Source organism: Macaca thibetana, chromosome 11 (genome assembly GCF_024542745.1).
Source record: "Macaca thibetana thibetana isolate TM-01 chromosome 11, ASM2454274v1, whole genome shotgun sequence".
Classification (NCBI taxonomy): domain Eukaryota; kingdom Metazoa; phylum Chordata; class Mammalia; order Primates; family Cercopithecidae; genus Macaca; species Macaca thibetana.
In genome coordinates, this window is record NC_065588.1 from 44442189 (window position 1) to 44469218 (window position 27030).

At 42.2% G+C, this 27030-nt stretch overlaps 1 protein-coding gene and 2 pseudogenes across 5 annotated transcripts in view; all 3 read right to left on the reverse strand.

The window, feature by feature from the left end:
* Positions 1-1596: 1596 nt before the first annotated feature.
* ASB8 (ankyrin repeat and SOCS box containing 8) overlaps positions 1597-27030 on the reverse strand; it is a 29653-nt gene continuing 4219 nt past the window's right edge. The window contains exons 2-6 of one of the 5 annotated variants that reach the window (XM_050746945.1): positions 8115-8401; positions 7779-7914; positions 5941-6102; positions 3756-3860; positions 1597-2558 (exon numbers count right to left, since the gene is read on the reverse strand). In XM_050746945.1, coding sequence (XP_050602902.1) covers positions 1926-2558; positions 3756-3860; positions 5941-6069 — 867 coding nt within the window. In that variant the 5' untranslated portion in view covers positions 6070-6102; positions 7779-7914; positions 8115-8401 and the 3' untranslated portion in view covers positions 1597-1925. Of the gene's footprint in view, positions 2559-3755; positions 3861-5940; positions 6103-7488; positions 7674-7778; positions 7915-8114; positions 8402-27030 lie in introns of those variants that run through there. The other 4 variants (XM_050746943.1, XM_050746942.1, XM_050746947.1 and 1 more) reach the window with 4 other exon arrangements.
* On the reverse strand, positions 6069-19833 carry LOC126931588 (protein SCO1 homolog, mitochondrial-like; annotated as a pseudogene).
* On the reverse strand, positions 19886-20746 carry LOC126930185 (prohibitin 1-like; annotated as a pseudogene).

Sequence of the window (27030 nt, forward strand, 5' to 3'; positions counted from 1 at the left end):
GATGAAAAGTTACATTGAACAGCCAGGCAGTAAAAGAAGAACTTTTTCTAAGGGGGGTTGGAGAAAAGTAGGAAAAGTAGAAATTGCCAAACTTGCTTTTAGAACTATTTATTCCTCTTTTTTTTTTAATGGTGTTTTTTAAACACCAGCATCAATAGGACAAAAGACATCTGTTTTCCAATTAGCTGTGTCAGTAGATTCCATTCATTGTTTGTAGTTCCCAATCAGCTTTAAAAAAAGGTTTTTCAAATTTGCATACAAGTCATCTAAAATCAATAACAACTTGATCTAGTTTAGAAACATGAAATGAAAGAGTATTGTTCACTAAAGCAGATCTCTTTTGGGTAGATGGACCATCACAAAAGAAGCTCTTATATGCTTTTCCCACTCCCATCCCAAGTCCACCCTCCCGCCAATTGTATTGTATAAATCAATAAAAAGCAAAGGTTCCAGAACAACTGAAAGAAAAATAATTCCAAACTAGCAGAGTGAGCTTTCCATTGGGAATGAAGACCCATGGGAAGAGGCAGCCCAGCCCATAAGTCCTCCCTGCTGGCACACACACTGTAGGTGTAGGAACTGCCTGCGAAGCTCATTAGAACACACTGGCTATCAGGAAGAGAAAAAGCTGCATTACAAGAGAAGTTCTCAGGGCTTTAGGAGTTCTTAGGACTGTTATTTCAGAGCTATTTATTTATTTTGTTTGTTTGTTTTTTTTTTTTTTTTTTTTTTGAGACGGAGTCTCGCTCTGTCGCCCAGGCTGGAGTGCAGTGGCGCGATCTCGGCTCACTGCAAGCTCCGCCTCCTGGGTTTATGCCATTCTCCTGCCTCAGCCTCCTGAGTAGCTGGGACTACAGGCGCCCGCCACCGCGCCCGGCTAATTTTTTGTATTTTTAGTAGAGATGGGGTTTCACCGTGGTCTCGATCTCCTGACCTTGTGATCCGCCCGCCTCGGCCTCCCAAAGTGCTGGGATTACAGGCGTGAGCCACCACGCCCGGCCTATTTCAGAGCTATTTATTACTGTTATTGCAGAGCTCTTATTATTTCAGAGCTACTGTGTAGCCCTTGGGCACAACCAAGAGAAAGAGGCAAAGACTGCTGTTTCCTTTGATGAGGGGAAAGAGGTCCAGTCCCTTCTGAATGCCCCAGGACATGGCACACTAGGGATGTCATCCAGCCCAGTTCTGGATCTGCATCATTTGAGGTTATAGTATCCTCATCTTTGGGACGCAATTGCTGTTAGCTGAAATTGTGATTTTCTTAAATTTTTTCACAGATTAAAAATTTTTTTTTTTTTTTGAGACGGAGTTTTGCTCTTGTTGCTCAGGCTGGAGTGCAATGGCGTGATCTCGGCTCACTGTAACCTCTGCCTCCCAGGTTCAAGCAATTCTTCTGCCTCAGCCTCCTGAGTAGCTGGGATTACAGGCGCGTGCCACTATGTCTCGAACTCCTGACCTCAGGTGATCCGCCTGCCTCAGCCTCCCAAAGTGCTGGGATTACAGGTGTGAGCCACCATGCCTGGCCTAAAATGCTTTCTAGAAGGGATTCTTCTGGACCATTAACCATGTCCCCAAAGGAAAACCATACACACATTCTTTAAGTACTTTCCATCTTCCCAGAGAAATTTAGTTGCACTGTTGACTCCTTCCCTAAGGGGGAGGATTGAGGGAGACTTCTTCTGCAAAGTGCAATATAAAAAGCCAAGTAAGCAATAAACAGAAAACAAAAGTGAGGGATTTTTTTTGTTTGGTTGTTTGGTTTGGGAAGGGGAGGTGCTATGGAGTTTACTGTTGTGACATGTTGCTTCAAAATCTATAAACCACACAACAGGAACAACTGTTTTTCTGTTTTCTGTGACAAAGAGTACTGCAGGCACAACCTCACCCAGAGTTGCCTGCATGATGGTGCAAACATCTTCTCCGGGCTATTCTAAAAGTAACAGGTATTCCTTCAAAGAAGCTGGCAGTGGAAGGCCCTTCACTGCATCAGGGAGATACTGGAGTCCCAGGCTACGGCGTACGGCATAGCGAGCAAGTGTTTTTAGAGTTCCTGGAGCTGAGCACAGAACAGTCAGTTTTTCACATAGCTGCGGGTCTCTGGCCACCTCTCGTGGCATCGTGCCATTTTTCCTCAATTCAAAGTGTCCAACAGCTCTGTGGAGGAGCTCAAAGCAAGAGTCCTCTTTCTCTGTTCCAAGTCCCCTAACTAGCAGAGCCACCAGGCGGGAGATGGGTGTCTGGCCTATTAGGTTGATGACTCTGACCTCTGCACCATAATCCAGAAGAATACTGACACTCTCAAGATTTCCTTTCATGGCAGCCCAGCTGAGCGGTGTATCATTGTTATAATCCAGGGCATTGACAGAGGCCCCACTCTCTAGGAGAGCCCGCACACACTCAGCATTGTTCTTAAAGGCTGCCCAGTGAAGTGGGGTATCTCTGTTGCCATCCAAAGCATTTGGGTTTGCACCATACTCCAATAGGACCTCCACACAAGCCTCATCTTTCTCTGCTGCATAGTGGAGGGCTGTTCGGTTATACCCATCCAGGGCATTCACCTGTAAAAAGGGAGGAACTATTACAGTAGACAGACTACTGAGAGGAAGACAGGACAGCAGCAAAGAAGCTTACATGGTTACCCACTACCTTTGCTATGCAGTGCTCTGAACAAGAGGGTCAACAAGCAACTCCCAGGGAGTGCTGGTGATAAAGATGAAGATATGACAGGAGCTTAGGAGCAAAATGGAAAAGAACTGTCCTCAAACAGTCAACACTATTATGTGCATTGACTAGCTGGTCTGCATTATTTCGGTTTTTGCTGCAATGTTCATTTATTCGTTAGAAACTCTACCACAGAGTAAAGGGTAAGGCAGGAATAGAGGAAGTCTAAGTCCCTGTAACTGCTCAGAAAGATATTTACTGGAAAGTTGCTTGACTACACAGAGTTTTGGATTATTTTACTTATCCTGACCCTTTCTGTACCCTGTGGCTAATGTAGCAATCAAACTGAAAAACACAGCTTTTGCTATGTTCTTTAACCATACAGAGAAGTTCAAAATGTTAGAATGTAAGTCAGACCTTTCCAAAAATATGCTGTGGGTTCACGAGAGAACCCAAATGAAAGTATGTGATAGGAAGAACACAAATCTCCCAGTGCTGGAAAAGCAGCTGGCTTGCTGACAGTCAGTATCACTTGCAGTTTTTTTCTTCACATTTCCAAATAGCATATTCCCTCATCAATGAAAAAAAAAACAAAAAACAAAAAACCCTGAAACATTTAAGTAAGTTCAACCTTCTTTTGGCTAAAACCTATCTTAAGTACCACTTCTTAAGTACTTTAAGTACTTTTAAGGAAACTTTAGATTTAATTAGAGTTGAGGGATCTCTGCGTTTATATTTCCTGGATAGACAATAAGCAATGAGAAGATTAAATGGCAATATAAACAGCACCTACAAGGTAAGCTTCCTGAAGTGATGGCCAGTGACAGCTTAAGGAGAAGAAAGAAAAGCAGAGTATCAGCACTATAAAATGGGGCAAGCAGGGTGGGGACAGAAAGGCAAAGGAATGAAATCCTTAGATCATTTTATATATTTACCATTACATTTTCCTTAATATTGGCTGTGCCAACATTACCTTGAGTTAGAATTTCAGACTGGAGGAGGGAAGAGATGGAGGAGTGATGGGGACAAATTCTAAGAAAGCATGAAGCTCAAGTTTTAGTGAATCATTAATGTGAATGTGTTAAAAACATTACCTCGGCTCCTTTTTCCAGAAGTAACTCCACACAGTCAGCATCTGACACCATACAGGCACAGTGCAAGGGCTTCAGTGTACCATGAGTGCAGTTCACATCTGCTCCCTGTGGGCAGAAGACAACTTCAGTCAGTGTGCTCAGCTCTGGCTTGCCCAGCAGGACAGAATTCAGAACTGAGTCCAGGGGACAGAGCGTTCTCTATTTTATAGGTACACTGCTAGTTCCTTGTTTCCTTTTCTATTAATTAATATGCCAATGTCCAAACTAAAGGAGTACACTGAAGAAGAAGGAAAACAACCGTTAATTCCTTAGATCAAGTTACTAAGTTCCTCCACAAGGGAGCCTGCCAGATGGTCATCTGGACATTATTGAAGACAATCTTATGTGTCAAAGCACTGGAAATCTTATCAGGCAGGAAAGCTGGACCAGCAATCCACTTTCTATGGCCACTATGCTCTGAAAAAGTAGGAAAGTGAGTCTGTCAGACTGAGGCCAGAACTGGCATGCATTTTTGGCCATTCAGCAAATGACCATCACTAATAGTGGCATCATATTAACACTATTTTTCCTTATTTATAAACATCTTCAAAGTAGCCTCTTAGTATCAGCATTCTTTACCACCTAGCCTTTGCTGGTGCTTCTATTCAAAATCAAAGGACAGGCTGGGCACGGTGGCTCACCCCTGTAATCCCAGCACTTCGGGAGGCTGAGGCGGTCAGATCACCTGAGGTCAGGAGTTTGAGACCATCCTGGCCAACATGGTGAAACCCTGTCTCTGCTGAAAATACAAAAACTAGTCAGGTGCGGCGGCAGGCGCCTGTAATCCCAGCTACTCGGGAGGCTGAGGCAGGAGAATTGCTTGAACCTGGGAGGCAGAGGTTGCCATGAGCCGAGATTGAGCCACCGCACTCCAGCCTGGGAGACAAGGGAAACTCCATCTCAAAAAAAAAAAAAAAAAAAAAAAAAAAAAAAAAATCAAAGGAGATGGAGATACCAGTCAGACCAAAGTCACTGAATGACTCAGCAGCAGAGCTAGAATTAGAATGTGACAAGGTTTCCACCGCGGAGTCTTCTGACACCACTTTTGCAGAGAATAAGCTAACACTGCATGACTTTTCCTTCTCCAGTTGTGCCCAATAACTCTGAAGCAGCTACAGAGATCCAGGCTGTAAATGAGGAGCCTTAAGTCTTAGAATATACAGAAGTAACCATCTGGATGCATTTTCTGGTGATCAAAAAATTACTCTGTAACTTCTCTTCAACAAGAAAAATCAATAGAAGAGGATAGTAAAGACGTTCTAGGATACCAGTCATATAACAATTATTGAAGAGCGGTGATTAAACATCAGATGGTTAAGGTGTTTTCTTAAACTATAATTACCATGCATTTTAGAGGTTGATATCCTCTACAGAGCTAGAAGTGGTAGCTGCTTTTAACACAGAATGTAAGTACAAATCTCTCCATGTAATTATTATAACCCAGGTATGAAGAAAAGCTCACAGGATTTAAAAACCACCCCTGTAGCCAGGCACAGTGGCTCACACCTCTAATCCCAGCACTTTGGGAACCCAAGGCAGGTGGATCACTTGAGCTTGGGAATTCAAGACCAGCCCGGGCAACATGGTGAAACCCCGTCTCTACAAAAAATTTAAAAAAAAAAATTAGCTGGACATGGGTGGCATGTGCCTGTAGTCTCAGCTACTTGAGGGAGCTGAGGTGGGAGGATCGCTTAAGCCCAGGAGGTCAAGGCTGCAGTAAGCCATGTTTGCACCACTGCACTCCAGCCTGGGTGACAAAAGTGAAGCCCTGTCTCAAAAAATAAAAATAAAAACCACCTCTGCTTTGCTCACCTCCTCTCTTAATAAAACATGTATAGAAGACTTTGAGCTCAATGGATTACATATGCATCATACTTAGATATTTTACAAAGAACATGAGACTAGGGTTATTGAGAACATATTCCATGAAGAAAAATGTCAGATACACAAAGTGAAAGGGAGAAGGGAAGTGAAGCAAACATAGGGGAAATACATTTTAATGATCAAGTTAATGCAGTTAGCAAAATATAAAAACTCCCTGTGATCTTGGGTTGAGACAAAGCTGCAAATCTGTAATCCATGAGGATTTACAGAGCTTTCCCACTTCACATCGCAAGGACTCTCCTGTCAATACCAGCACACTCACCCCTCTGATGAGGTCCTCTACATTATCATGTGGGAAGGAACGGATGGCAGCAATTGTTCGGATTAAGCGCTCTGAGAGAGAGTATTTGCTCTGAATGCTCTGCATAATATACCACATACTGGAACTCATCAAGGCTCAGGGTGTTCACATGCTCCAAACTGCCTGAAACAAAGAAGTTTTCGGCATATACAGTATTACTGAGCACACCTGTCTTTAGGGTTAGGTGTTCTCTGAGGCCTTCCCTTCCCAATACTAAAAGCAGATTTCAAGGAATGATTAATACTATTTTCATAATCATAAGGAATTGGATAATAGTTGCCTAGGGAGTTCGATAAACTTGGACACAAGATTTCCCCAAGAGGTACTAAGACCCCCATGGAGCTCTGTGTGGTTTACAAACAAGACTAGGCAAGGAATAGGATTTTTAAAAGGCTGAGGAGGTCACAAAACATTATTTTCCGTCTTTGAATTTTGTGGTTTTTATGATCAGCACCACCATTAAGTTATTTATAACACTGGGCCTTGCAATATCGTTATGTACATATTGTTTCTCCAACTATACTGTAATCAACTGGAAGGCAAGGACTTTGTCTTCTATTCTTTCATCCATGTAAGGCCAGCCACCGAATCTCACAAAAGGTAGGTATTTAACAAACATTGGTTGGTTACGACTAAACAGTATAGAAGTGATTGTCATCTGTGAAAAGATAGGAAGAAGGCTATGGAGCAAATATATCTAAATAATGAAAAGGCATCTGAAATATTTTCAAATGTCTTCAGAAGAGATAAAAGAAATATTTGAGGTAATAGTCTAAAATAAGAAAGGAAAGCACAAGTATAACTACCCTAGAATCATCTATATAAAACTAAGAAAAAATTAAAGTTCACAATAATAAAATATACTTTCAGTTTTAGGAAAATTTGAAGATTTTAAAATGAGTTAAAGGCGGAGCGTGGTGGCTCACACCTGTAATCCCAGCACTTTGGAAGGCTGAGGTGGGTGGATCACCTGAGGTTTTAATCTCTCCAGTAGCCACAAAACTGCTCTGAGACAAGTGTCTGTATCTTATAACTTTTTTGTTTCAAGGAAAAAAAATACAGAGGTGCCTTTGAGTTGGTAATTCCAAGAACAGCAGCAGAAGACAGAGCATCTAAAGCAGGAGGCTTGGACCAAAGTAGTTCTGCTGCCTGTAATCCCAGTACTTTGGGAGGCCAAGGCAGGAGGAGCTCTTGAACCCAGAAGTTCAAGACCAGCCTGGTCAACATGGCGAGACGACCCCAAAACCCAACCGTCTCTACAAAAAAATTCAAAAATTAAAATAAATTTAAAAAGTGGTTTTGTTAACCATTTCTGGGCCATGATAATCTGATGAAACTAAACTCTGCACTCATTTTCCAGGCGCTCTTGGACTCCGGGCTAAGAACTCCTGAGAGTATGGTCAGCGGTCTGCTGCTGCCTGGAAGCTCCCGGTAAAGGAATGAAACTTCAGGGCAGATTGACAGCATTCACTGTGAGGATGGGTCAAGGAAATCTAAATTCGATCTCACCAGACAGCAGCCCGTGTACGGTTTGATTCCCTTGGAAGGCCCTTTCCTCTGCTAGAGCTGAAAGCCCTGTCTCCCTCGTTTTCTTTTGCTACGGGATCCAGAGAAAACACCAAAGGGCATTTACTGCGAAGCTGGGGAAAACAAAACAAAACAAAACAAAACAAAAACAAACAAAACCGCAAAATGGAAAAGAAGACACAACAGCTCTGATGCGAGGAGGCCTCGGCCCCGTCCCCTCCCGCCCCAGGAGAACCTTGGCGGATCCCGCACCGCCCCTAATCCCACCGCACCTGCTGCGGGAGGGGTCGCGGCAGCTGTCTAGCTGAGGCTAGGGGGCGGGGGGCAAGGGTACGAAATGCAAGGACGTGCGGTGTCACTTTCCGCACGGGCTCCCAGCAGATCGCAGTAATCCCGGCAGGTCTGGTACTGAAAGAGAATCACGCAGTTTGCGCTGGGGAGCCTCAGACGCGGACCAACCCCTCCCGGATCTGCCCCCTAAGGCCCGGAACTAACTCTCAGCCTCGAGAGCTAGAGCACTTCCACTGGGGAGCAGAGGAAGCGTTATTGGGCGTGGTACCCTGGGTTAGGACACCTGGCTGTAGACCCGCACCAAGGACCGCACTCACCCAATTGCCGGGCTGAGGTGGGTGTTGAAAGCCGCTGTCAAGGCGTGACCCGGAAGCAGAAGCTGTCGGGGGCAGGCCCCTCTGTTTACAGGACAAGAAGACCAACTAAGATGGGCGCCTGCGTACTGATGAGTGTTCGTCACTGGGGCGCGCCTGCGCAGACTTGTGCAGCAGCTTCCGTCCTCACTAGGCCTAGTTAGGGGGTTACTTTCTCCTTTTCACAGAGGCTTTGTGCGCAGGCTCAATGCGGCGTTCTCGGCCACAGCGGCAGGGTTCGGGTCTTGGTCCTGCAGTGGGGAAAAAAAAGCTCAGGAACCCTGGGCGTTGGGCCGATTCTATATGGTTGCACCTGCGTGGACCAGGCCAGCAGGGGGTCCATCCACAATGGTTCAGTTACTTAGGAGACTAAACTCCTAATAAGAAGTGTCTGTGACAAATAAAAATACTTCCAGCATTATTCATAATGGTGGAACGAATCTATACTCCTTAGAACCCTCCTGTACATTGTCCACTCTCCTTCAAGTAAACCATATCAAAGACAAACTCAACTACCCAAGAGGTATAGTATTCTGAATGTAGAGGAATAAATGACCCTTATTTATAACTCTTATTAGGGTTAATGAACCTTCCTGTGCAAAGACATGATGACACCTCTGAGTGACAGACTTTCTGTGCAAAGTATAAACATTTTAAAGTCAGCAGCACATGGTGGTGGTGCATGGAAGGAGTGAAGCAGCCCATTCAGGCAGACTGCAAGAGTTGTGGTCTGCCCAGCAGCCTGTTTAACCAGAGTGCCCCTCACTTACTCCCCAAAGCTTGTTCTAAGCAACCAAATCTAACCAATTAGAGATTTAAAGCAGGCCCAGACAGTTCATGTACATCATTGAGAGGATGGTGAACTGAAAGTTCATGACCTGGTCTGAGGAGTGAGCCTCCTTTGAGCTCCAGACTCAAAGGAATTTTGCCAGGTAGGAATATGCCCTCCACTTCCTGCCACTGCACCATGGTGAGATTGTCCATTTTTTTCAAAAGAAGCTGAAATACAGATTTTCTAAAAAAGTGAATTCTTCCAAGTTGCAAATGTTGGCAGTGTTTTTTTTTGTTTGTTTGTTTGTTTTAATTTTTGAGACGTAGTTTCACTCTTGTCACCCAGGATGGAGTGCAATGGCGTGATCTCAGTTGGCTGCAACCTCAGCCTTCTGGGTTCAAGTGATTCTCCTGCCGAAGTAACTGAGACTATAGGCACCTGCCACCACACCCGGCTAATTTTTTTTTTTTTTTGTATTTTTAGTAGAGATGAGGTTTCACAATGTTGGCCAGGCTGGTCTCAAACTCCTGACCTCAGGTGATCCACCCTCCTCGGCCTCCCAAAGTGCTGGGATTACAGGCGTGAGTCACCATGCTGGACCACATCTCTCAAATTTCTTGATTGGGAAATGCTGAAGTATATAAATTCTGGGAAACCATCAGCATCTTACAAATGTAAGAATGAGTGGAGTCTCCCAGGGAGTGATAAAATAGGCTCTCAATACAGGTTATTCTACTTATTTATTGAAACACTGAATACACTTTTATTTTACATGGCGTGCAACTCAGTATATGCAGAAAAGTACTCTATGTCACACTCATGATCAATATCCTCTTATTTCCATTTGGCGTGTCTTTGAAAACCTAGCACATCGCTAAGCTAAAAATCACATGAAAGACCCCTAGAGAAATCAAACTAACTTTTTCCCCCCAAACAGTAGATCTCATCTTTATTAGTCAAATCAGCATCTGCTGATAGTGCAGTGGAGCAAAGCTGACAGTGATATTCATTAACAAAGAAGACAAAACTTACGCTTTCAGGTATAAAGATCAACTCTGAATGGCAGAGAGCCTAATCTATCATCAGCCACCAAGAACTCAGAAGAGCAAATAACTCAAGAAGAGAGAAGCCAAAGCACTATGAAAATTATTCTTTTCTGTGAAATTCCGTTCCACAGCCTGTATGAGCAAGGGTCCGAAACACTGGAGAGCCAACAAAGCTGCTGGGAGGGCCCATTCATAATGGGAGATGTACTGGCTGTGCCTCCCTATGCTGTGTCCTTCCATGAGCTTCCTCCACTCTTTACTGACTTCATTTTGACTTGGTCCTCTGGTCTCACCACAGCTACTTGGGAGACTTTGAGTTGTTATCTTACAGTTTCAAGAGTCTGTTTTGACTGAACCCAAGAGTAACATGGCAATCCACAATAGAAGTGTTCTCATGGTACAATGGTACAAAGGTCATTCTGTAGGTTGCATATATATATATATATATATACACACACATATATATATAAAATTCTAATTCCATATAAATATATATATATTTATATGGAAGACAAAGCTTCTTCTTTTTTTTTTTTTTTTAGACAAAGTCTCACTCTGTTGCCCAGGCTGCAGTGCAATGGCATGATCTCGGCTTACTGCAACCTCCACCTCCCAGGTTCAAGCAATTCTCCTGCCTCGGCCTCCCGAGTAGCTGGGATTACACGCCTGGCTAATTTTCGTACTTTTTTTTTTTTTTTTGAGACAGAGTCTCACTCTGTCGCCCAGGCTGGAGTGCAGTGGCACGATCTTGGCTCACTGCAAGCTCTGCCTCCCGGGTTCACGCCATTCTCCTGCCTCAGCCTCCCGAGGAGCTGGGACTACAGGCACCCGCCACCACACCCAGCTTATTTTTTTGTATTTTTTAGTAGAGATGGGGTTTCACTGTGTTAGCCGGGATGGTCTCGATCTCCTGACCTCGTGATCCGCCCGCCTCAGCCTCCCAAAGTGCTGGGATAACAGGCGTGAGCCACCGCGCCCGGCCTCAAGTTTTGTATTTTTAGTAGAGACGGGGTTTCACCATGATGGCCAGGCTGGTCTCGATCTCCTGACCTCAGGAGATCCACCCACCTTGGCCTCCGAAAGTGTTGGGATTACAGGCATGAGCCATCGCGCCTGGCCACTTCCTTCCTCTTTAACAAGAGAATGTTGCACCCAGCATCACTGCTTTGGCTAGCTCTTTTTTCTTGTGTGCCCTCATGTGTGCAGCAATTGAACTGGCTAACAATTTCTGCATTCTTCCTGGTCTAGCCAAAATAATCTGGAAACTCACCATCTAGCCCAATCAAAGACATTATTATTGTATGATTCACTAACATAGTCTACATCTTCATCCTTGGGGCTAGAGCTATAATATACTCTGTATGCTCTGGCCACATGATTGATCTCTTCTTTTGTGCCAGTCAAGCCAACCAGTTTGGGAGAAAATTCTTTCACATAATTTGCAATGGCCTTTTTTGTGTCCCTCTCTGGGTCAATGGTGATGAAAAGTTAAATTTGGCAGAGTTGGAATACTATCTCATCCACAACTTGAATCATTTTTTCTAGTTCTTCTGCAAAGATACCAGTAATGACTGAAACAAGAATAAATCAACAGCCACTGACCCAGGCAGTCTTTGTCAGTTTTAGGCTCTCCAAATGTGTTGTGAGGGAAAATGGTCCCCCAATAAAGGCTTGTTGATGCTTCACTGCTGTTTCTTCTCTAGCTTCTGTCTTTTCTATTTTGAATACTTCACTCCAACCAGTAAACCTCCTCCCATAGCAAATGTGAATGCTAAAGACTTCCAAGAAATAGGCCTGGGCTTCAAGGGGCATGTGCAGTCTCTACAGTCCTTCTGCTCAGGCCCTGACCACCTCAAGGGTGGTTGGTGGTATCACTGCCTGAGGGGCCGGCTTCCCAGGCAGCTACCAGCGAGCCTCCAGTCATGCCACACTTCCTCTTGCATGCAGAATTGCCTTGGCAACACTCTCACTGTCTACTTGGCTGGGCCCCAAAGCTCATGTCAGCCAGGCAAGAGGCGCCAAAGTTGCCCCATACTGGTTACTTTGAAGTGTCTCTGAGAATTCAATGCACAATGAAAGTTGGTTTCAGATACATTCAACCATCCTTTCATCAAACATTTACTGAGCACCTACTTTGTTTCAGGCTTTGTGTTCAACTCTCCAGGGAAGACAGAAATGGAGAGAGACAGTCTCTTATCATTGAGGGTTGGGAGACAGATATGAACGTCCTCAGTTGCAATTAAAGATGATTATTTCAACAACATTGTTATGTCCAAAGTCACTGTTGACAAATGGTTCCACCTTATGGTGAGCTCAAGAGAGTGAAGGAAGGGTCTGTGAAGAGACTTCTTGGGGAGAAATTTGTATGTGCTGAGTCCCCACTCTCCTCCTATCCAGAGGGAAAGGAAGTACTGATGTTGCCTGAAGAGGGGCTTCTGTGGGATCAGAGAGCTTGAAGATTGTTCCCCATAATTGTAAAACAAAAACTGCACCAATACTTACTTATAAATTAAAGAGGGCTGCAGCCACAAAGTACATGTGGCTGCATTGGGATCTGTCTGGACACCCAGATTCAACAGGGATGACAAATGTATAAATGTTTACCTGGACCAGATGTGGGCCACATGAAGACAGCCAACTTGGGGTTACCTTTTGTCCATCCAAATGGGCTGTCTAGAGGTATGGGGGGACCCAGTGGCCAGAAGCCAGAAATGAACACAGGGGTGCTACAATCCACAGTTTGTCACAGTCAACCACTTGCACTGGTTTTGGCCAAAGGAACTCAAGTCAGATATCTCTGGTGATGGGAATCTGCAAAGAACCTTTAAAAGCACGCTTTAAGAAAAAGAGTCAGCTTTAACCATGTGCAAGACCCAGGTAGTACAGACCTACCCTACCAAGAAAGAAAAGCCTGCCCTATCTCCTTAGCTGTTTTTGTTTTTGTTTTTTGTTTTTTGACATGAAGTCTGACTCTGTCACCAGGCTAGAGTACAGTGGTGCGATCTCGGCTCACTGCAACCTCCACTTCCCAGGTTCGAGTGATTCCTCTGCCTAAGCCTCCCAAGTAGCTGGGATTACAGGCAGGCACCACAATGCCTGCCTAATTTTTGTAGTTTTAGTAGAGAAGAGGTTTCACCATCTTGGCCAGGATGACCTCGATCTCTTGACCTCATGATCCTCAAGGCCCACCTTGGCCTCCCAAAGTGCTGGGATTACAGGCCTGAGTCACCATGCCCGCCGAGACTATTTGGTTTAAAGTGACTATTACTTAAAGGATTGCCAGTTATCAAAGAGTTAATCAAAAAGTCAGGGAATCTTCCCAATTTTCTATTCAGGAGCAGGAGAAGATTATTATCCTCCAGTAAAAAATGTTTTTGTTTGTTTGTTTGTTTGAGATGGAGTCTGGCTCTGTCACCTAGATTGGAGTGCAGTGGTGCCATCTTGGCTCACTGCAACCTCTGCCTCTTAGGTTCAAGCAATTCTCGAGCCTCTGCCTCCTGAGAAGCTGGGATTACAGGTGACCGCCACCACGCCCAGCTAATTTTTTGTATTTTTAGTAGAGACAGGATTTCACCATGTTGGCCAGGTTGGTCTCGAACTCTTGACCTCAAGTCATCCACCTGCCTTGGCCTCCCGAAGTGCTAAGGTTACAGGCATGAGCCACCATGCCCAGCCAGACAAAAACATTTTTAAAGTGGAAAAAGACAAAAAATAAACTTGTATTTTGATCACATCCCATGAATCTTGCATTCACTATTCAGATTCCATCTCTGCATATTTTAGTTGGTTATTTCTGTTCTTGATGTTTTGATTACAAGTGATTCCATGAATTTTGTGTTTTAGTATGCTGTGTCTCCCATAAGACTTTTAGGTCATTATTTTTTCTTCCCTTCCCTCCTGATTCCAGTTCTGCTCTCAAGAAGTTCTCATTAGGGCCGGGCGCGGTGGCTCAAGCCTGTAATCCCAGCACTTTGGGAGGCCGAGACGGGTGGATCACGAGGTCAGGAGATCGAGACCATCCTGGCGAACACCGTGAAACCCCGTCTCTACTAAAAAATACAAAAAACTAGCCGGGCGAGGTGGCGGGCGCCTGTAGTCCCAGCTACTCGGGAGGCTGAGGCAGGAGAATGGCGTGAACCCGGGAGGCGGAGCTTGCAGTGAGCTGAGATCCGGCCACTGCACTCCAGCCCGGGCTACAGAGCGAGACTCCGTCTCAAAAAAAAAAAAAAAAAAAAAAAAAGAAGTTCTCATTAGATGATGTTGATCAACAGTATGACTAATGTTCCTATTTTCAGACCTTGGCATAAACTTGATCTGGAAATTTGATAATGATGTTTTGCCTGTAATGATTGCTGCTATCACTGTTCAACGGTATTAGTATCCAGGCTCTGTGGGTACAGGGTATCCCAGGTTGCAGACCTGGGTGTCTTGCCCTTTGAGTCTTGCCAGTACTAAATGGCCACAGGCTTTTGAGCAACTCCTAATTGGAGTAAAAACTCCTTTATTCACTTGGCTGCCTCCATACCCTTTCCTGATTTTGAGTGGATCTTTCAGAATGACAGTGTGCTGGGGGAGAGTAATTCTGCATTACAAGCTTCTGAGTGGTAACATGAAGTCTTTCACAACAGCTTTTAAAATCTCTGGCCAGAAATTATCAAATACTCCCCTGTCTTAAAGGCCTCATCCTTCTCCATCAGGGGCTGCCTGGCTAATGATGGCAGCGTTCCCCTGACACCTTTCCTAGATAAAAGCAAGTTAAGTAAGAAGAAGGGACCCCTTTCAAATAAATTATCCATCACCAAAGAAGAAGAAACAAACCGAAAAGGAGTTCGAGATACCCTAAGAGTGAAGGAAAGAGAGGGAATCAGTCAGTGTTTACAAAATAGGGTAAAAAAATAAGATCCAAGTGTCAGACTAGTTGGCTAGTTGGAAAACAATAGCTTTCTCTCAATAATGGAATATTTTACTTTACTTTGAATTTGTTCAATTTTTAGGACTATCCCTTTTAGCATATTCCTCATATTTAGAAATAATGTAATATTATGCAAACTTCATAAAGACCAAGATTCCAGTTCTGATAGTAGCTCTAGTTACTTTACTTGTAAAAGTAAGTACTTTTATAAGTAAAAGTAAAATTACTGACTAAAGTAAGTAGTACTTTACCTGAGTCTCAGTTGTACAATGGGATGAGAGTATTAACACCTACTCCAAAAGTTAATTTCATAAAAACTAGTCCACATTTGTGAAAAGTGGTTTTGTAAACTACATAAATGTTGACACGTCATCTTTATAGGATTTTATATTTGTTCAAGGAGGTTACCAAATGTCTCATCCTTCCAGTTACATTGTGGCACCTTTGAAAGAGCAGAGATTTAGATTTCTTATACTCATCTCTTTTGTCATAGCACAGTTCTAAACACAAAATAGTTATTTAATAAATACAATGGAATTGAACTAAAGTGAACAGATCTCCCAAAAATGGGAATAGTGGAGTGCCTCTATGTCCTAGTCCCTGACATAGAAAAATTGAAAAGGAAGCTTTGGAACTAGAGCAAAGAAAAAGAAAGTTCAGAGGAAACATAATGTAAGTCTCATGAAACCTTTCATATGCTTAAACCTTGTACTAGAGAAAGTAATTCAGCAAAGAAAAGAACAGTATTAATGTGCAGCAGGGATACTCTCCCAAGACATGCCATCAGGATTAAACAAGGATTTCTTTCAGAAACTGCTCAGAGGCAGACATGCGCTCAATAGCCAAACCCTACTCTCTCTCTCTCTCTTTTTTTTTCCTTTTAACTTTCCCCAGGGCTTGGGAAATTTTATGAATTTTCTATTTTTAGAAAATTAGCTTTTAATCAATATTTTATTATTATTTTTGGTCACATAGTTCTACTAATATTTTCCACTATCAGAGCAATTATAAAACATTTTTAGTCTTCATAGAGAAAAATTGCCTGAAGGATTTTGGGAAAAAAAGTACAGTAAAAATACATATAACAATTTTAATGATAATACAGAAATTGTATATACATGATACTATTTTTCCAAGAATGTAGGCATTTATAGCTAAATTACCTAGCAAATCCAGACTGAAGTGGACAAACTCTGGCAGGACAGTTAACGTCACCCAGGGGAGGGAAATTACAGAGGAAATGACTACTTGCTTGGTACAATTGGGTGGTCCAGACTAATCTGGAGAGTCCTACAAGCAAGACAAAGAGAAAAGAAAGGAAAAGAGAAAAGATCTGGTTCTCTGAATCCATTTGAGAAGCAAATTACAGTCGATGTCAGAATTTTCTGCTCACCTGGGCCTATGCTATTTCTAATGGGAGTGTGTCTCCCCCTGGAGGGCAAGTAGAGCATTTGCTCCTTCTTGCTTCTTGCCCAAAGTTGAATGATTCGTTTTTGGTTCATCCATTGAGTCTTTGATTATATCATTAATTGGTTGACTGATTCATCCATTAATCCAACAAATACTTATTGAATTTTGTCACTGTGATGTTTGTTGTGATAGACACTAAAGATCCAGCCAGCTGAGATCAACAGAAATATGGTCCTAATCACCAGAAAAATTACAGTTTGATGTGAGAAACAAATATTAGATAGTCACCTCAATGCCTAAATAATCACAATAGTGATGACTTCTATAAAGGAAAAGTGCAATGAACTGAATATTTATGTCATCTCAAAATTCATATGTTGAGATCCTAACCCCCCCAACGTGATAGTATTAAGAAGTGAGGCCTTCAAGAGGTTATTAGGTCATAGGGGCACAGCCCTCGTGATGAGACTAGTGCCTTTCTAAAAGAGGGACCTTTTCCCCTTCCACCATATGAGGACACAGTAAGAAAGAGCAAATGGGGCCTCATCAGACACCAACATTGGGATTTCTTGGACTTCCCAGCCTCCAGAGCTGTGAGAAATTAATTTTTGTTGTTCACAAGGCACCCAGTTTACAGTACTTTTGTTATAGTGCCCACATAAACAAAGATAAATAGTAGGGAGGGTAATAGGACAATTCAATAGAGGACCTAATTCAGGCTGGGAGGCCAAGAAAAGCTTCCCTAAGCATAGACCTGGAAGATGGGTAGAAACAACCAGGTCAAAGGTGTGGAGGAAGTGTGGGGAGTGGGAGGGGGCTGGCCAATGGAGCAGGGTCAGGATATTCAAAGACCCTGAGGAGGAAAGAGTTTAGGAAGCTGGAAGACAAGGAAGAGGCGAGAATGAGAAAGAGACAAGAACCCGGAAAGGTAGGGAGGCTCCAGATCAGGTGTGGTCTTGGGGGACATGTTAAGGATTCTGAACTGTATCCCAAGAGAACAAGAAGTCTATCAACAGGTTTTATTCAAGTGACATGACCCCATGTGTGTTTTTAAAGGACCACTTTGACTTTTTGAAGAAGAATGGATTATAGTGGACCCATGGCAAGGATTAAAATAGAGAAAACAGCAGCCTAAGTGATCTGGACAAAAAGTCAAGCAGGCTTAGATTTGAGTGGTGGCCATAGAAAGGGAGAGAAGGGGGTGAATGTGAAATATTTTAATGTTAGAATTGATAGAACTTGGTGATTGGTTACAAGCTGGAGATGAGGGGTACTGTGGTCAAGAAAGACTCCTAGGCTGGGCACGGTGGCTCACACTTGTAATCCCACCACATTGTGAGGCTGAGGTGGGTGGATCATTTGAGGTCAGGAGTTCAAGACCAGCCTGGCCAATATGGTGAAACTCCACCTCTATTAAAAATACAAACATAGCCAGAGGTGGTGATGGGTGCCTGTAATCCCAGCTACTCAGGAGGCTGAGGAAGGAGAATCACTTGTACCCAGGAGGTGGAGGTTGTAGTGAGCTGAGATGGTGCCACTGCACTTCAGCCTGGGTGACAGAGAGAAGAGAGACTCTGTCTCAAAAAGCAAGCAAGCAAACAAACAAACAACCTATGTATCTCTCTCTCTCTCTCTTTCTTTCCTTTTTGTTTTTGTTTTTGTTTTTGTTTTTGTTTTGAGATGGAGTCTTGCTCTGTTACCCAGGCTGGAGGGCAGTGGCGCCATCTCAGTTCACTGCAATGTCTGCCTCCTGGGTTCAAGCAATTCTCCTGCCTCAGCCTCCCTAGTAGCTGGGATTACAGGTGCATGCCATCTTGCCCAGCTAATTTTTGTAGTTTTAGTAGAGACAGGGTTTTGCCATGTTGGCCAGGCTGGTCTTGAACACCTGACCTCAGGTGATCCACCCACCTCAGCCTCCCAAAGTGCTGAGATTACAGGCATGAACCACCATGCCCAGCATATATCTTTCTAAAAGTATCCAAGATTGTTTAAAATTATATTCTTTGAAGACCTCTTATCCCAACTCAAAAAATTTTAATGACATAAATATAACATTGAAACCAAAACCTGATACAGATTATACAAAAGAGATAATTACAAACCAATATCATTTATGAATATCATAGGCAGAAATGCTAAAAAATTAGCAAATTGAATCAGACAGCACAGTATGTCATGACAAAGTAGAAACTGTTTTGGGAATGTAAAGATTGTCCAATGTTAGGAAATTCATTAATATAACTAATATTATTATATCTAAGAAGGAAAATCCTGTAATTATCTTCCTAGGGTTGAAAAAGCATTTGAAAAAATTAAAGTTGCATTTCCTATAAAAGTAAATTACAAAAGAGGGGTGGAAGATAATTATCTTAACATCATAAACCATCTTGTTTATCATCATCTTACTATTTTCATAGGAAAACACTGGAGGCATTCCTGGTAATGTCTGAAACAAGGCAAGGATACCCACCATCACTATAACATTAACATAATGTTGGAGGTATTTGTCAACGCATTTTTACAAAAGAAACCTATTGGATGTGTGAAAACTGTTGATGATATAGCTATATCTAGATAACAAAAGCAAATCAATGAATAAACTACACACACAAAAAGTTGAATTTATATGGTAGCACAATATAAAAGCAATATACAGAAGACAACAGGCTTCATACATAAGATACAAGGATGAATCAGTTAGAAAATAATATGGAATCAAGAGCCAATTGGTAATAGCAACCATAATTACAAAACTCCTAGGTATAAAGGTAAAAAGAAATATGTAAAGCCTATGAGGAAAACTGTTAATATAATAGCTTCAAAGACATAAAATAGATCTGAAAAAATGAAAGACATTCTAAGTGAATTTGTAAATTTAACATGATTCCAACAAAAAAGTCAAGGATTTTTTGGTTTCACTTTGTTTTTTAGTTATACAAATTGATTCTTAAGTTCATATGGAAGAAATAAACAAGAATATCCAAGAAAGTCCTGAAAGGAAGAGCAATGAGGAGGGGCCAGTCTTATTAGACATTTGAGATATTATAAAACCTTCATAATCAAACTAGTATAAAGCTGGTGCCTATAGACAGACACACTAATGGAACATAGTAGAAAGTCTAGGCATCAATCCAAGTACATATAAAAATTTAATGTATGTTAGACATTATAAAACAATGTGAAAAATGGACTTTAAAAATATATGCTGTTGAGACAACTGGGTACCATGTGGAAAAAGGTAACATTGGATCCATTGCTTATACTGCACATCCAAGAAAAACTTCACGTGGCTTGGTTAGCTAAACATGACTACATGGAAACTCTACAAGTTCTAGAAGAAAGCATGTGTAGATTTCCGTGTAATCTACCTACGCAACCCTGGGAATAGTGGGCAAAGCATTTCTATGTCTCAAAACCCAGAATCAATAAAAGATCAGTCAATTCTATTACATATACATGTATGTATTTTTTAAAGTTGTTTTACAAAATTTCGCAGTGATTTCTGGGGTGGAGGGCGGCGGGGAAGGCGGTGTTAAGAGCCATCGGGGCTGTGGCCCAGTTGGCCCGCGGAGGTGCACACAGGGTGAGCGGGCCCTCACTGGGGCAGCTGGAGGAGCACAGTCTGCTCCACTGGCAGGTAGATTATGTTCCCAGAGCATGAGAGCTGTTACGCTCCGCAGCTTCCACCTTGCGCAGCTCAGGCCGTCTCCTGCGGTGGCCAATGAGTTGGCAATCAGCTCGGCTGCCTTGGAATCGCCCTCAGCAGAGATGATAGCTGCCTTTTTCTGCTGCTCGGCCTTTTCCACCACAAATCTGGCCCTCTCTGTTTCCTGATGAGCCACCTGTTTGGCTTCCAACCCTTCTGTGAATTCCTTCCTGAAGGTCAGATGTGTCAAGGACACGTCGTGCAGGATGAGCCCAAAGGTGGCTGCTTGCTCCATAAGGTAGTTACTCACCTGCCTGGAGACCAACTCTCTCTAGGTGATTACTTCTCCAGCATCAAAGCCAGCCACCACTGACTTGAGGATCTCTGTCGTGATGGACAGCAGCACACTCTCATCATAGTCCTCTCCAATGCTGGTGAAGATGCAGGAAGCTGGCTAGCGACGGGCCGGAAGAGGATACGCAGTGTGATGTTGACATTCTGTAAATCTTTGCTACCAGTGATGTCTGGTACATGACGTGGTGGAGAAAGGCAGTCAAAGATAATCGGTTTCTGTACCCATGGGATGAGAAAGTGAGTCCCTTCCCCTACCACAATGTCCTGTACTCCACGGAATCGGTCAAAGATGACAGCTCTGTGCCCAGCATCCATATTATGTAAGGCAGAGTTCACTAGGCCTCCTGCAACAGCTAAGGCCAGGCCATACTTGCTGATGGACTCAAACACTTTGGCTGCCATGTTTTCTTCTGCTGGACCCTCTCACACCTGCTTCCACTCTGATCTACACATGAATTCTCCAGCCACCAAATTCTATTACATATTTTTTTAAAAAAAAAAATGTATGGCCCAAATACCATAAGCAAAGCCAAAGACAAATGAGTCACTGGACAAAACAATTGCAATTTTTACCACAGAATAAAAAGTAATCTCCCTAATATGCAAGAGCTCTGAGAAATAAAACGACACAGATCCAGTAGAAAAATGAGCCCAAGACGTGAACAGATAGAAATAATTTATGCAAGTGGCCCTTAAAATAGTAAAACATGCACAACGTACTCAAAAAAGAAAGGCAAATTACATTACATTGAAACAGCATTTCTTATTGTGTTGGCAAAAATTCAAAAGTTTGAGAGTACATTTTATTGCTAAAGCTATAGGGAAAAGAGACACAGTGATATGCTACTGGTAGAAGTATAGAGTGATACAGTCCTTAAGGAGGGAAATTTAGTACGATCTAGCAACATTGCAAATGGATTAATTTGTCCTTTAACCCAGCAATGATATTTTTGGGGACTCTACACTAAAAGTACTTCTGTACAAATTTGAAATATTATAAACACAAGGTTAGTATTCATTGTGGTATTTGAGTGACAAAAGTCTAGAAACTCCCCAAATATCCATCAATAGGGGAGCAGTTGAGTGGTTAAATAAACTGTAGTATATAGTGGAGTACTATGAACCCATAAACATGAGGTATATCTGTATGTGTTGCTCTAGAATGATAGCCATAATATTTTATAAGAAGCTACTTTAGTGCAAAATGAAACATTGGAAAGAAAAAAGCAATAAAAGACTAGTAAATATAAAACTAATAAAAGTGGTTATCTACACAGAGTAGGGAAGGAAAACGGATGAAAATGGAAGGGAGAGGCCAGCACGGTGGCTCATGCCTGTAATCCCAACACTTTGGGAGGCCGAAGTGAGCGGATCACCTGAAGTCAGGAGTTCGAGACAAACCTGGCCAACATGGTGAAATCCCACCTTTACTAAAAATACAAAATTAGCTGAACATGTTGGTGCACGCCTGTAATCCCAGATACTCGGGAGGCTGAGGCAGGAGAATCACTTGATCCTGGGAGGTGGAGGTTGCAATGAGCTGAGATTGCACCACTGCACTCTCGCCTGGGCAACAAAGTGAGACTCCATCACACACAAAAAAAAGGAATGTAAAGGAGATACAGCTGAGTATACCTTTTTATGTAGTTTCAACTTTAGAATCATATAATCATTTAATATATTCAAAAATTAAGTTAAACCAAAAAGAGAAAAAAGAACAATCCCTAAAACTGAAGCAAGTGAAATAAAGCTGTTTACAAGGTTGATAACATAACCAAAAAGAAAGATTTATTTCAAATGACTTTTAAACACAAGACTTTGTCTTTTCTTAGTGAAATATATTCTAGGATCAACACAAACTACAAAGAACTCTTAAGTTTCATTCTGTAATTTTATTATTCTAATAGTGGTATTGTAAAACTATTTTGTGTATTTTATAAGATAAAGCAAGTTTAGTGTAAGAAGCAATAAAAATGTGAAATCAAATAAGTAAACATCTAGTGTTTAAACTGCAAGCTACAAGTGTTCTGAAGATGCCAATAATCTCACTGAAGACTATGGACAAGCTGAACAACTTGGATCTGTGGATAAATCTCTGAGCTGGAAAACACAAAAGACTATTCTTCAGTGGACCAAACAAGATGACTCCTCAGACAATGTCTGTGAAGCTGATGTCATACGGCACACCCTGACGCTGAATATATAAGGCCTTAATTTTAATCTAAAATGCAACCACTCTCTGAGCATCCAGATTTTCAGCTATTCAAGATTCAGAAAACAAAAAGTTATTTCTGGAAATATTTTAGGAAGTCAAATCATTTCTTTTGTATTTTGATGGAATTCTTTTTTTTTTCTTTTCTTTTTTTGAAATGGAGTCTCGCTCTGTTGCCCAGGCTAGAGTGCAGTGGCATGATCTTGGCTCACTGCAAGGTCTGCCTCCCAGGTTCATGCCATTCTCCTGCCTCAGCCTCCTGAGTAGCTGGGACTACAGGTGCCCACCACCACGCCCGGCTAATTTTTTGTATTTTTTAGTAGAGATGGTGTTTCACCATGTTAGTCAGGATGGTCTCAATCTCCTGACCTCATGATCTGCCTGCCTCTGCCTCCCAAAGTGCTGGGATTACAGGCGTGAGCTGCCGCGCCCGGCCAATGGAATTCTTTTTAAAATGTTTTTGGCTTGAGATGGAAAAAGCAGCAAAGTAACTAAAGACAGATTTTAGGCTGCATTATAGAAGTGTTTCAAAAAATAGGGATTGCATTGGTTGGTTTAAATGTCAACCGTGGGGAAAGCTTTAGGCTCAGGATTTGGCACTGCTCTCAAGATCTTGTTTTCAAAGAAATTGATAACACACGTGCCAGAAAGTGGGCCCAATTAGGAATTCCATCTAACCAGACAAAAAGTAGTATTGCTTAATGCGTTTGGAAGAATTTCCACAAGTGTGAAAGAATTGTAAAACATCAGGAACTTGTTGCAAATTATTAATTTAAATATGATTTGAAATATGCCTGTTTCTGGAGAATGAAGGCCAAAGAGAGGAATTTCATCCAGCAATAAACAGCAATGACAGTTTGAAGCCAAACTCTTTATATAAAGCTACCTTTACTAAAGGAGAATTATATTATTTTAAGTAAATAGTTTTATTTTTAAATTATGTTTAGTTTAACTATACAATTCTTGTAGGTCAAAGTAAGTAATACTTCAATAATGTGGCACAAATTTTAAAGTTTAATATTGAATAAAATTAGGAGTATCAATTTTTTTTTTTTTTTTGAGACAGAGTCTTGCTCTGTCGCCCAGGCTGGAGCTCACTGTGAGAGAAGGAAAAGCTAGAAAGAACTTCTGAAAGGATTTTTAACTCTGAGACAAACTAGCATTATTCCCACTTCCACTGTGAGGTCAATATGCAGGATGAGGCATTTAGGTTAGATTTCTTTAAAAGTTTGAGAGTGATGGATGTGTGAGAGAGGAAGGAGCCTGCATCTCCTCTCCAGGAAGCCTTAAATACCAGAAGAGAGTCTTACTTGTCTGAGTTTAGCTTGGGAAGAAACAGATTTACATATCCCTGAGACCAGCTCGGTGCTATTTCAGCAATTCTACCACCCACATTTTAACTCCAAACCAAAAGTTGAATGAATCCTGAAATGATTGCATGTTTTTCACAATAGGAAGATTACCACAGTCTCTTAATAACCACAGATGCTTCTCGAATCCTTTTCTTTCTCCCTATTTCCCCAAGCAATGCCATACTCAGGCCCTTGCAATCTCCTGCCTGTAAGACTATTCCTCTGCTACCTGTGTCTAGAGGCTAGCAGATTGGACACTGCGGCTCTAGGATTTACAATACACACCTGTAACATATCATAGTCTACTTTCAAATAGTGTAAAAATCTTATAGCAATTTACTTTCAGTTTCTCCCTTATGTTTTTTATTGTTTTTGTTATACATACTGCTTCTACGTATGCTAAAACCCAACTGGATATTTATTATTTCTACTTTAAATAGTCATTTATTTTTTCAAGAGATCAAAAAGTGAGAGGTTGGGTGCAGTGGCTTACATCTGTAATCCCAGCACTTTGGGAGGCCAAGGTGGGAGAATCACTGGAGCCCAGGAGTTCAAGACCAGCCTGGGCAACATGGTGAAACCCCGTTCTTACAAAAAAAAATACAAAAATTAGCTGGGCATGGTGGCACACACCTGTAGTGCCAGCTACCAGGGAGGCTGAGGGAGGAGGATTGTTTGAGCCTGGGAGGTTGAGGCTGAAGTGAGTCATGATTGCACCATTGTACGCTAGCCTGGGGGACAAAGCAAGACTCTTTTTTAAATAAATAAATAGTGAGAAAATGTTTTAACTATTTTGCTTATATTTATCACTTCTCACACTCTTTATCTTTTTATATTGGTCAAATTTTTGTTATTATTTTTCTTTCGCCTGAAGAACTTCCTTTAACACTTCACCTTTGTTGGTATTTTTAAAAGTCTTTATTTCACCTTTATTTTTGAAAGACATTTTTGTGAGGTAGAAAAAATTCTGGCTCAATCTTGTCTTTCACTTTACACAGCTTTTATAAGAAATCTGCTGGCCTTATTTTTTTATTCCTCTACATCAGGGATGACGAACTTTTCTGTAAACGTCCATACAGTAAATCTTTTAGGTTTTGCAAGCCATATGGTCTCTGTTGCAACTACCAGCTCTGCCATTGTAACACAGAAACAGCCATAGCAAATACATAAATGAGTGTGTATGGCTGTGTTCCACTAAAACTTCCTTTTGCAGAAATAAGAAGTAATCTAGATTTGACCCAGGGGTCATAGTTTGCCAACCCCTGCTGTGTATGTAATATGTCTCTCTCTCTCTCTTTCTCTCTCTCTCTTTCCTTCCTTCCCTTTCCTTCCTTCCTTCCTTCCTTCCTTCCTTCCTTCCTTCCTTCCTTCCTTCTTTTTCTCTTTCTTTCTTTCTTTCCTTCTCTTTTCTTTTCTTTTCTTTTCTTTTCTTTTCTTTGTGACAGAGTTTCACTCTTGTTGCCCAGGCTGGAGTGCAATGGCATGATCTTGGCTCACTGCAACCTCTGCCTCCCAAGTTCAAGCAACTCTCCTGCCTCAGACTCCTGAGTAGCTGGAATTACAGGCATGCACCACCACGCCCACTAATTTTTTATTTTTAGTAGAGACAGGGTTTCTCCATGTGGGTCAGGCTGGTCTCAAACTCCCGACCTCGGGTGATCCGCCTGCCTCGGCCTCCCAAAGTGCTGGGATTACAGGCATGAGCAACCGCACCTGGCCTATAATGTATCTTTTTCATCTGGCTGCTTTTAGAATTTTTTTCTTTATGCTTGGTTTGTAGCAACTTGGTTATGATGTACATGGGAATGGGTTTATTTGTTTATTCTGCCTGGATTTTATTGAGCTTTCAAATTTGGAAAAATGTTAGCTTTTTGTTTGTTATCATTTATTTTTGAGATGGAGCCTCACTCTCTCTCCCTGGCTGGAGTGCAGTGGCACAATATTGGCTCACTGCAATCTCCACTTCCAGGTTCAAGCGATTCTCCTGCCTCAGCCTCCTTAGTAGCTGAGATTACAGGCACCCACAACCATGCCTGGCTAATTTTTGTATTTTTAGTAGAGACTGGGTTTCAACATGTTGACCAGGTCGGTCTCCAACTCCTGATCTTGTGATCCACCCGTCTCAGCCTCCCACAGTGCTGGGGTTACAAGCATGAACCACCGTGCCCAGGCTTAGCCATTATTTAAAAATATACTTTCTTTCTTTCTTTTGAGACAGAGTTTTGGTCTTGTCGCCCAGGCTGGAGTGCAGTGGCTTTATCTCCGCTCACTGCAAGCTCCGCCTCCCGCCTCCCAATGGTTCACACCATTCTCCTGCCTCAGCCTCCCAAGTAGCTAGGACTACAGGCGCCTGCCACCATACCTGGCTAATTTTTTGTATTTTTAGTAGAGACGGGGTTTCACCATGTTAGCCAGGATGGTCACAAACTCCTGACCTCAGGTGATCCACCCGACTCAGCCTCCCAAAGTGCTGGGATTACAGGCGTGAGCCACTGCGCCCTGCCATATTTTTAAATATACTTTCTTAGCCCATGGCTCTTCTGAAATGTCAGTTGCATTACATTAAAATACTTGATGTGCCGCCCAGGCTGGAGCTTGTTGACTATTTGCTTTCTTCCATTAGGTCTTAGATCTCAAATTACGGCAGTAAGTTTCAAATTACATTATCTCCATCTCTTAGAATCTTTCTCCACAATCTCTCCTTTCTAGGAAGAGAATCTCCCCTAACACACTAGTTTAAGTCCACAAGTATGAACCAGAGAAGCTTATGTCCCACAGATCTCCCTGCAATTTAAACATCAGTGATTTCAATGTGAATATGTGAAATTGTGAGCAGTTTATTATTTAATATACCTGGAAGTGTCTTGGATGATACTCATTGTTCTAATGAGGAGCAAAAGCTTCTAATGCCTTTGGTAAGAGGGAATTGGTTTTTAATAGTATAAGAAGCAGCTGGAAGCCAGTGTGTGATATGGCAATGGATGAACTGGGATGAATGGGAGATTGGATATGTGACTCGGGATCATCCTCTGAGGAGAATCTATCCCGGTTTAATTCATTTGATCCAGGCAATTACCAGTAAATCTCACATACTGTTCCCTTCTGTGTCTTAGAGACCCAGACAACACTGTGGAGAATAACAAGACCTTACTAAAAATGTCTCACTTAGGTTGTTT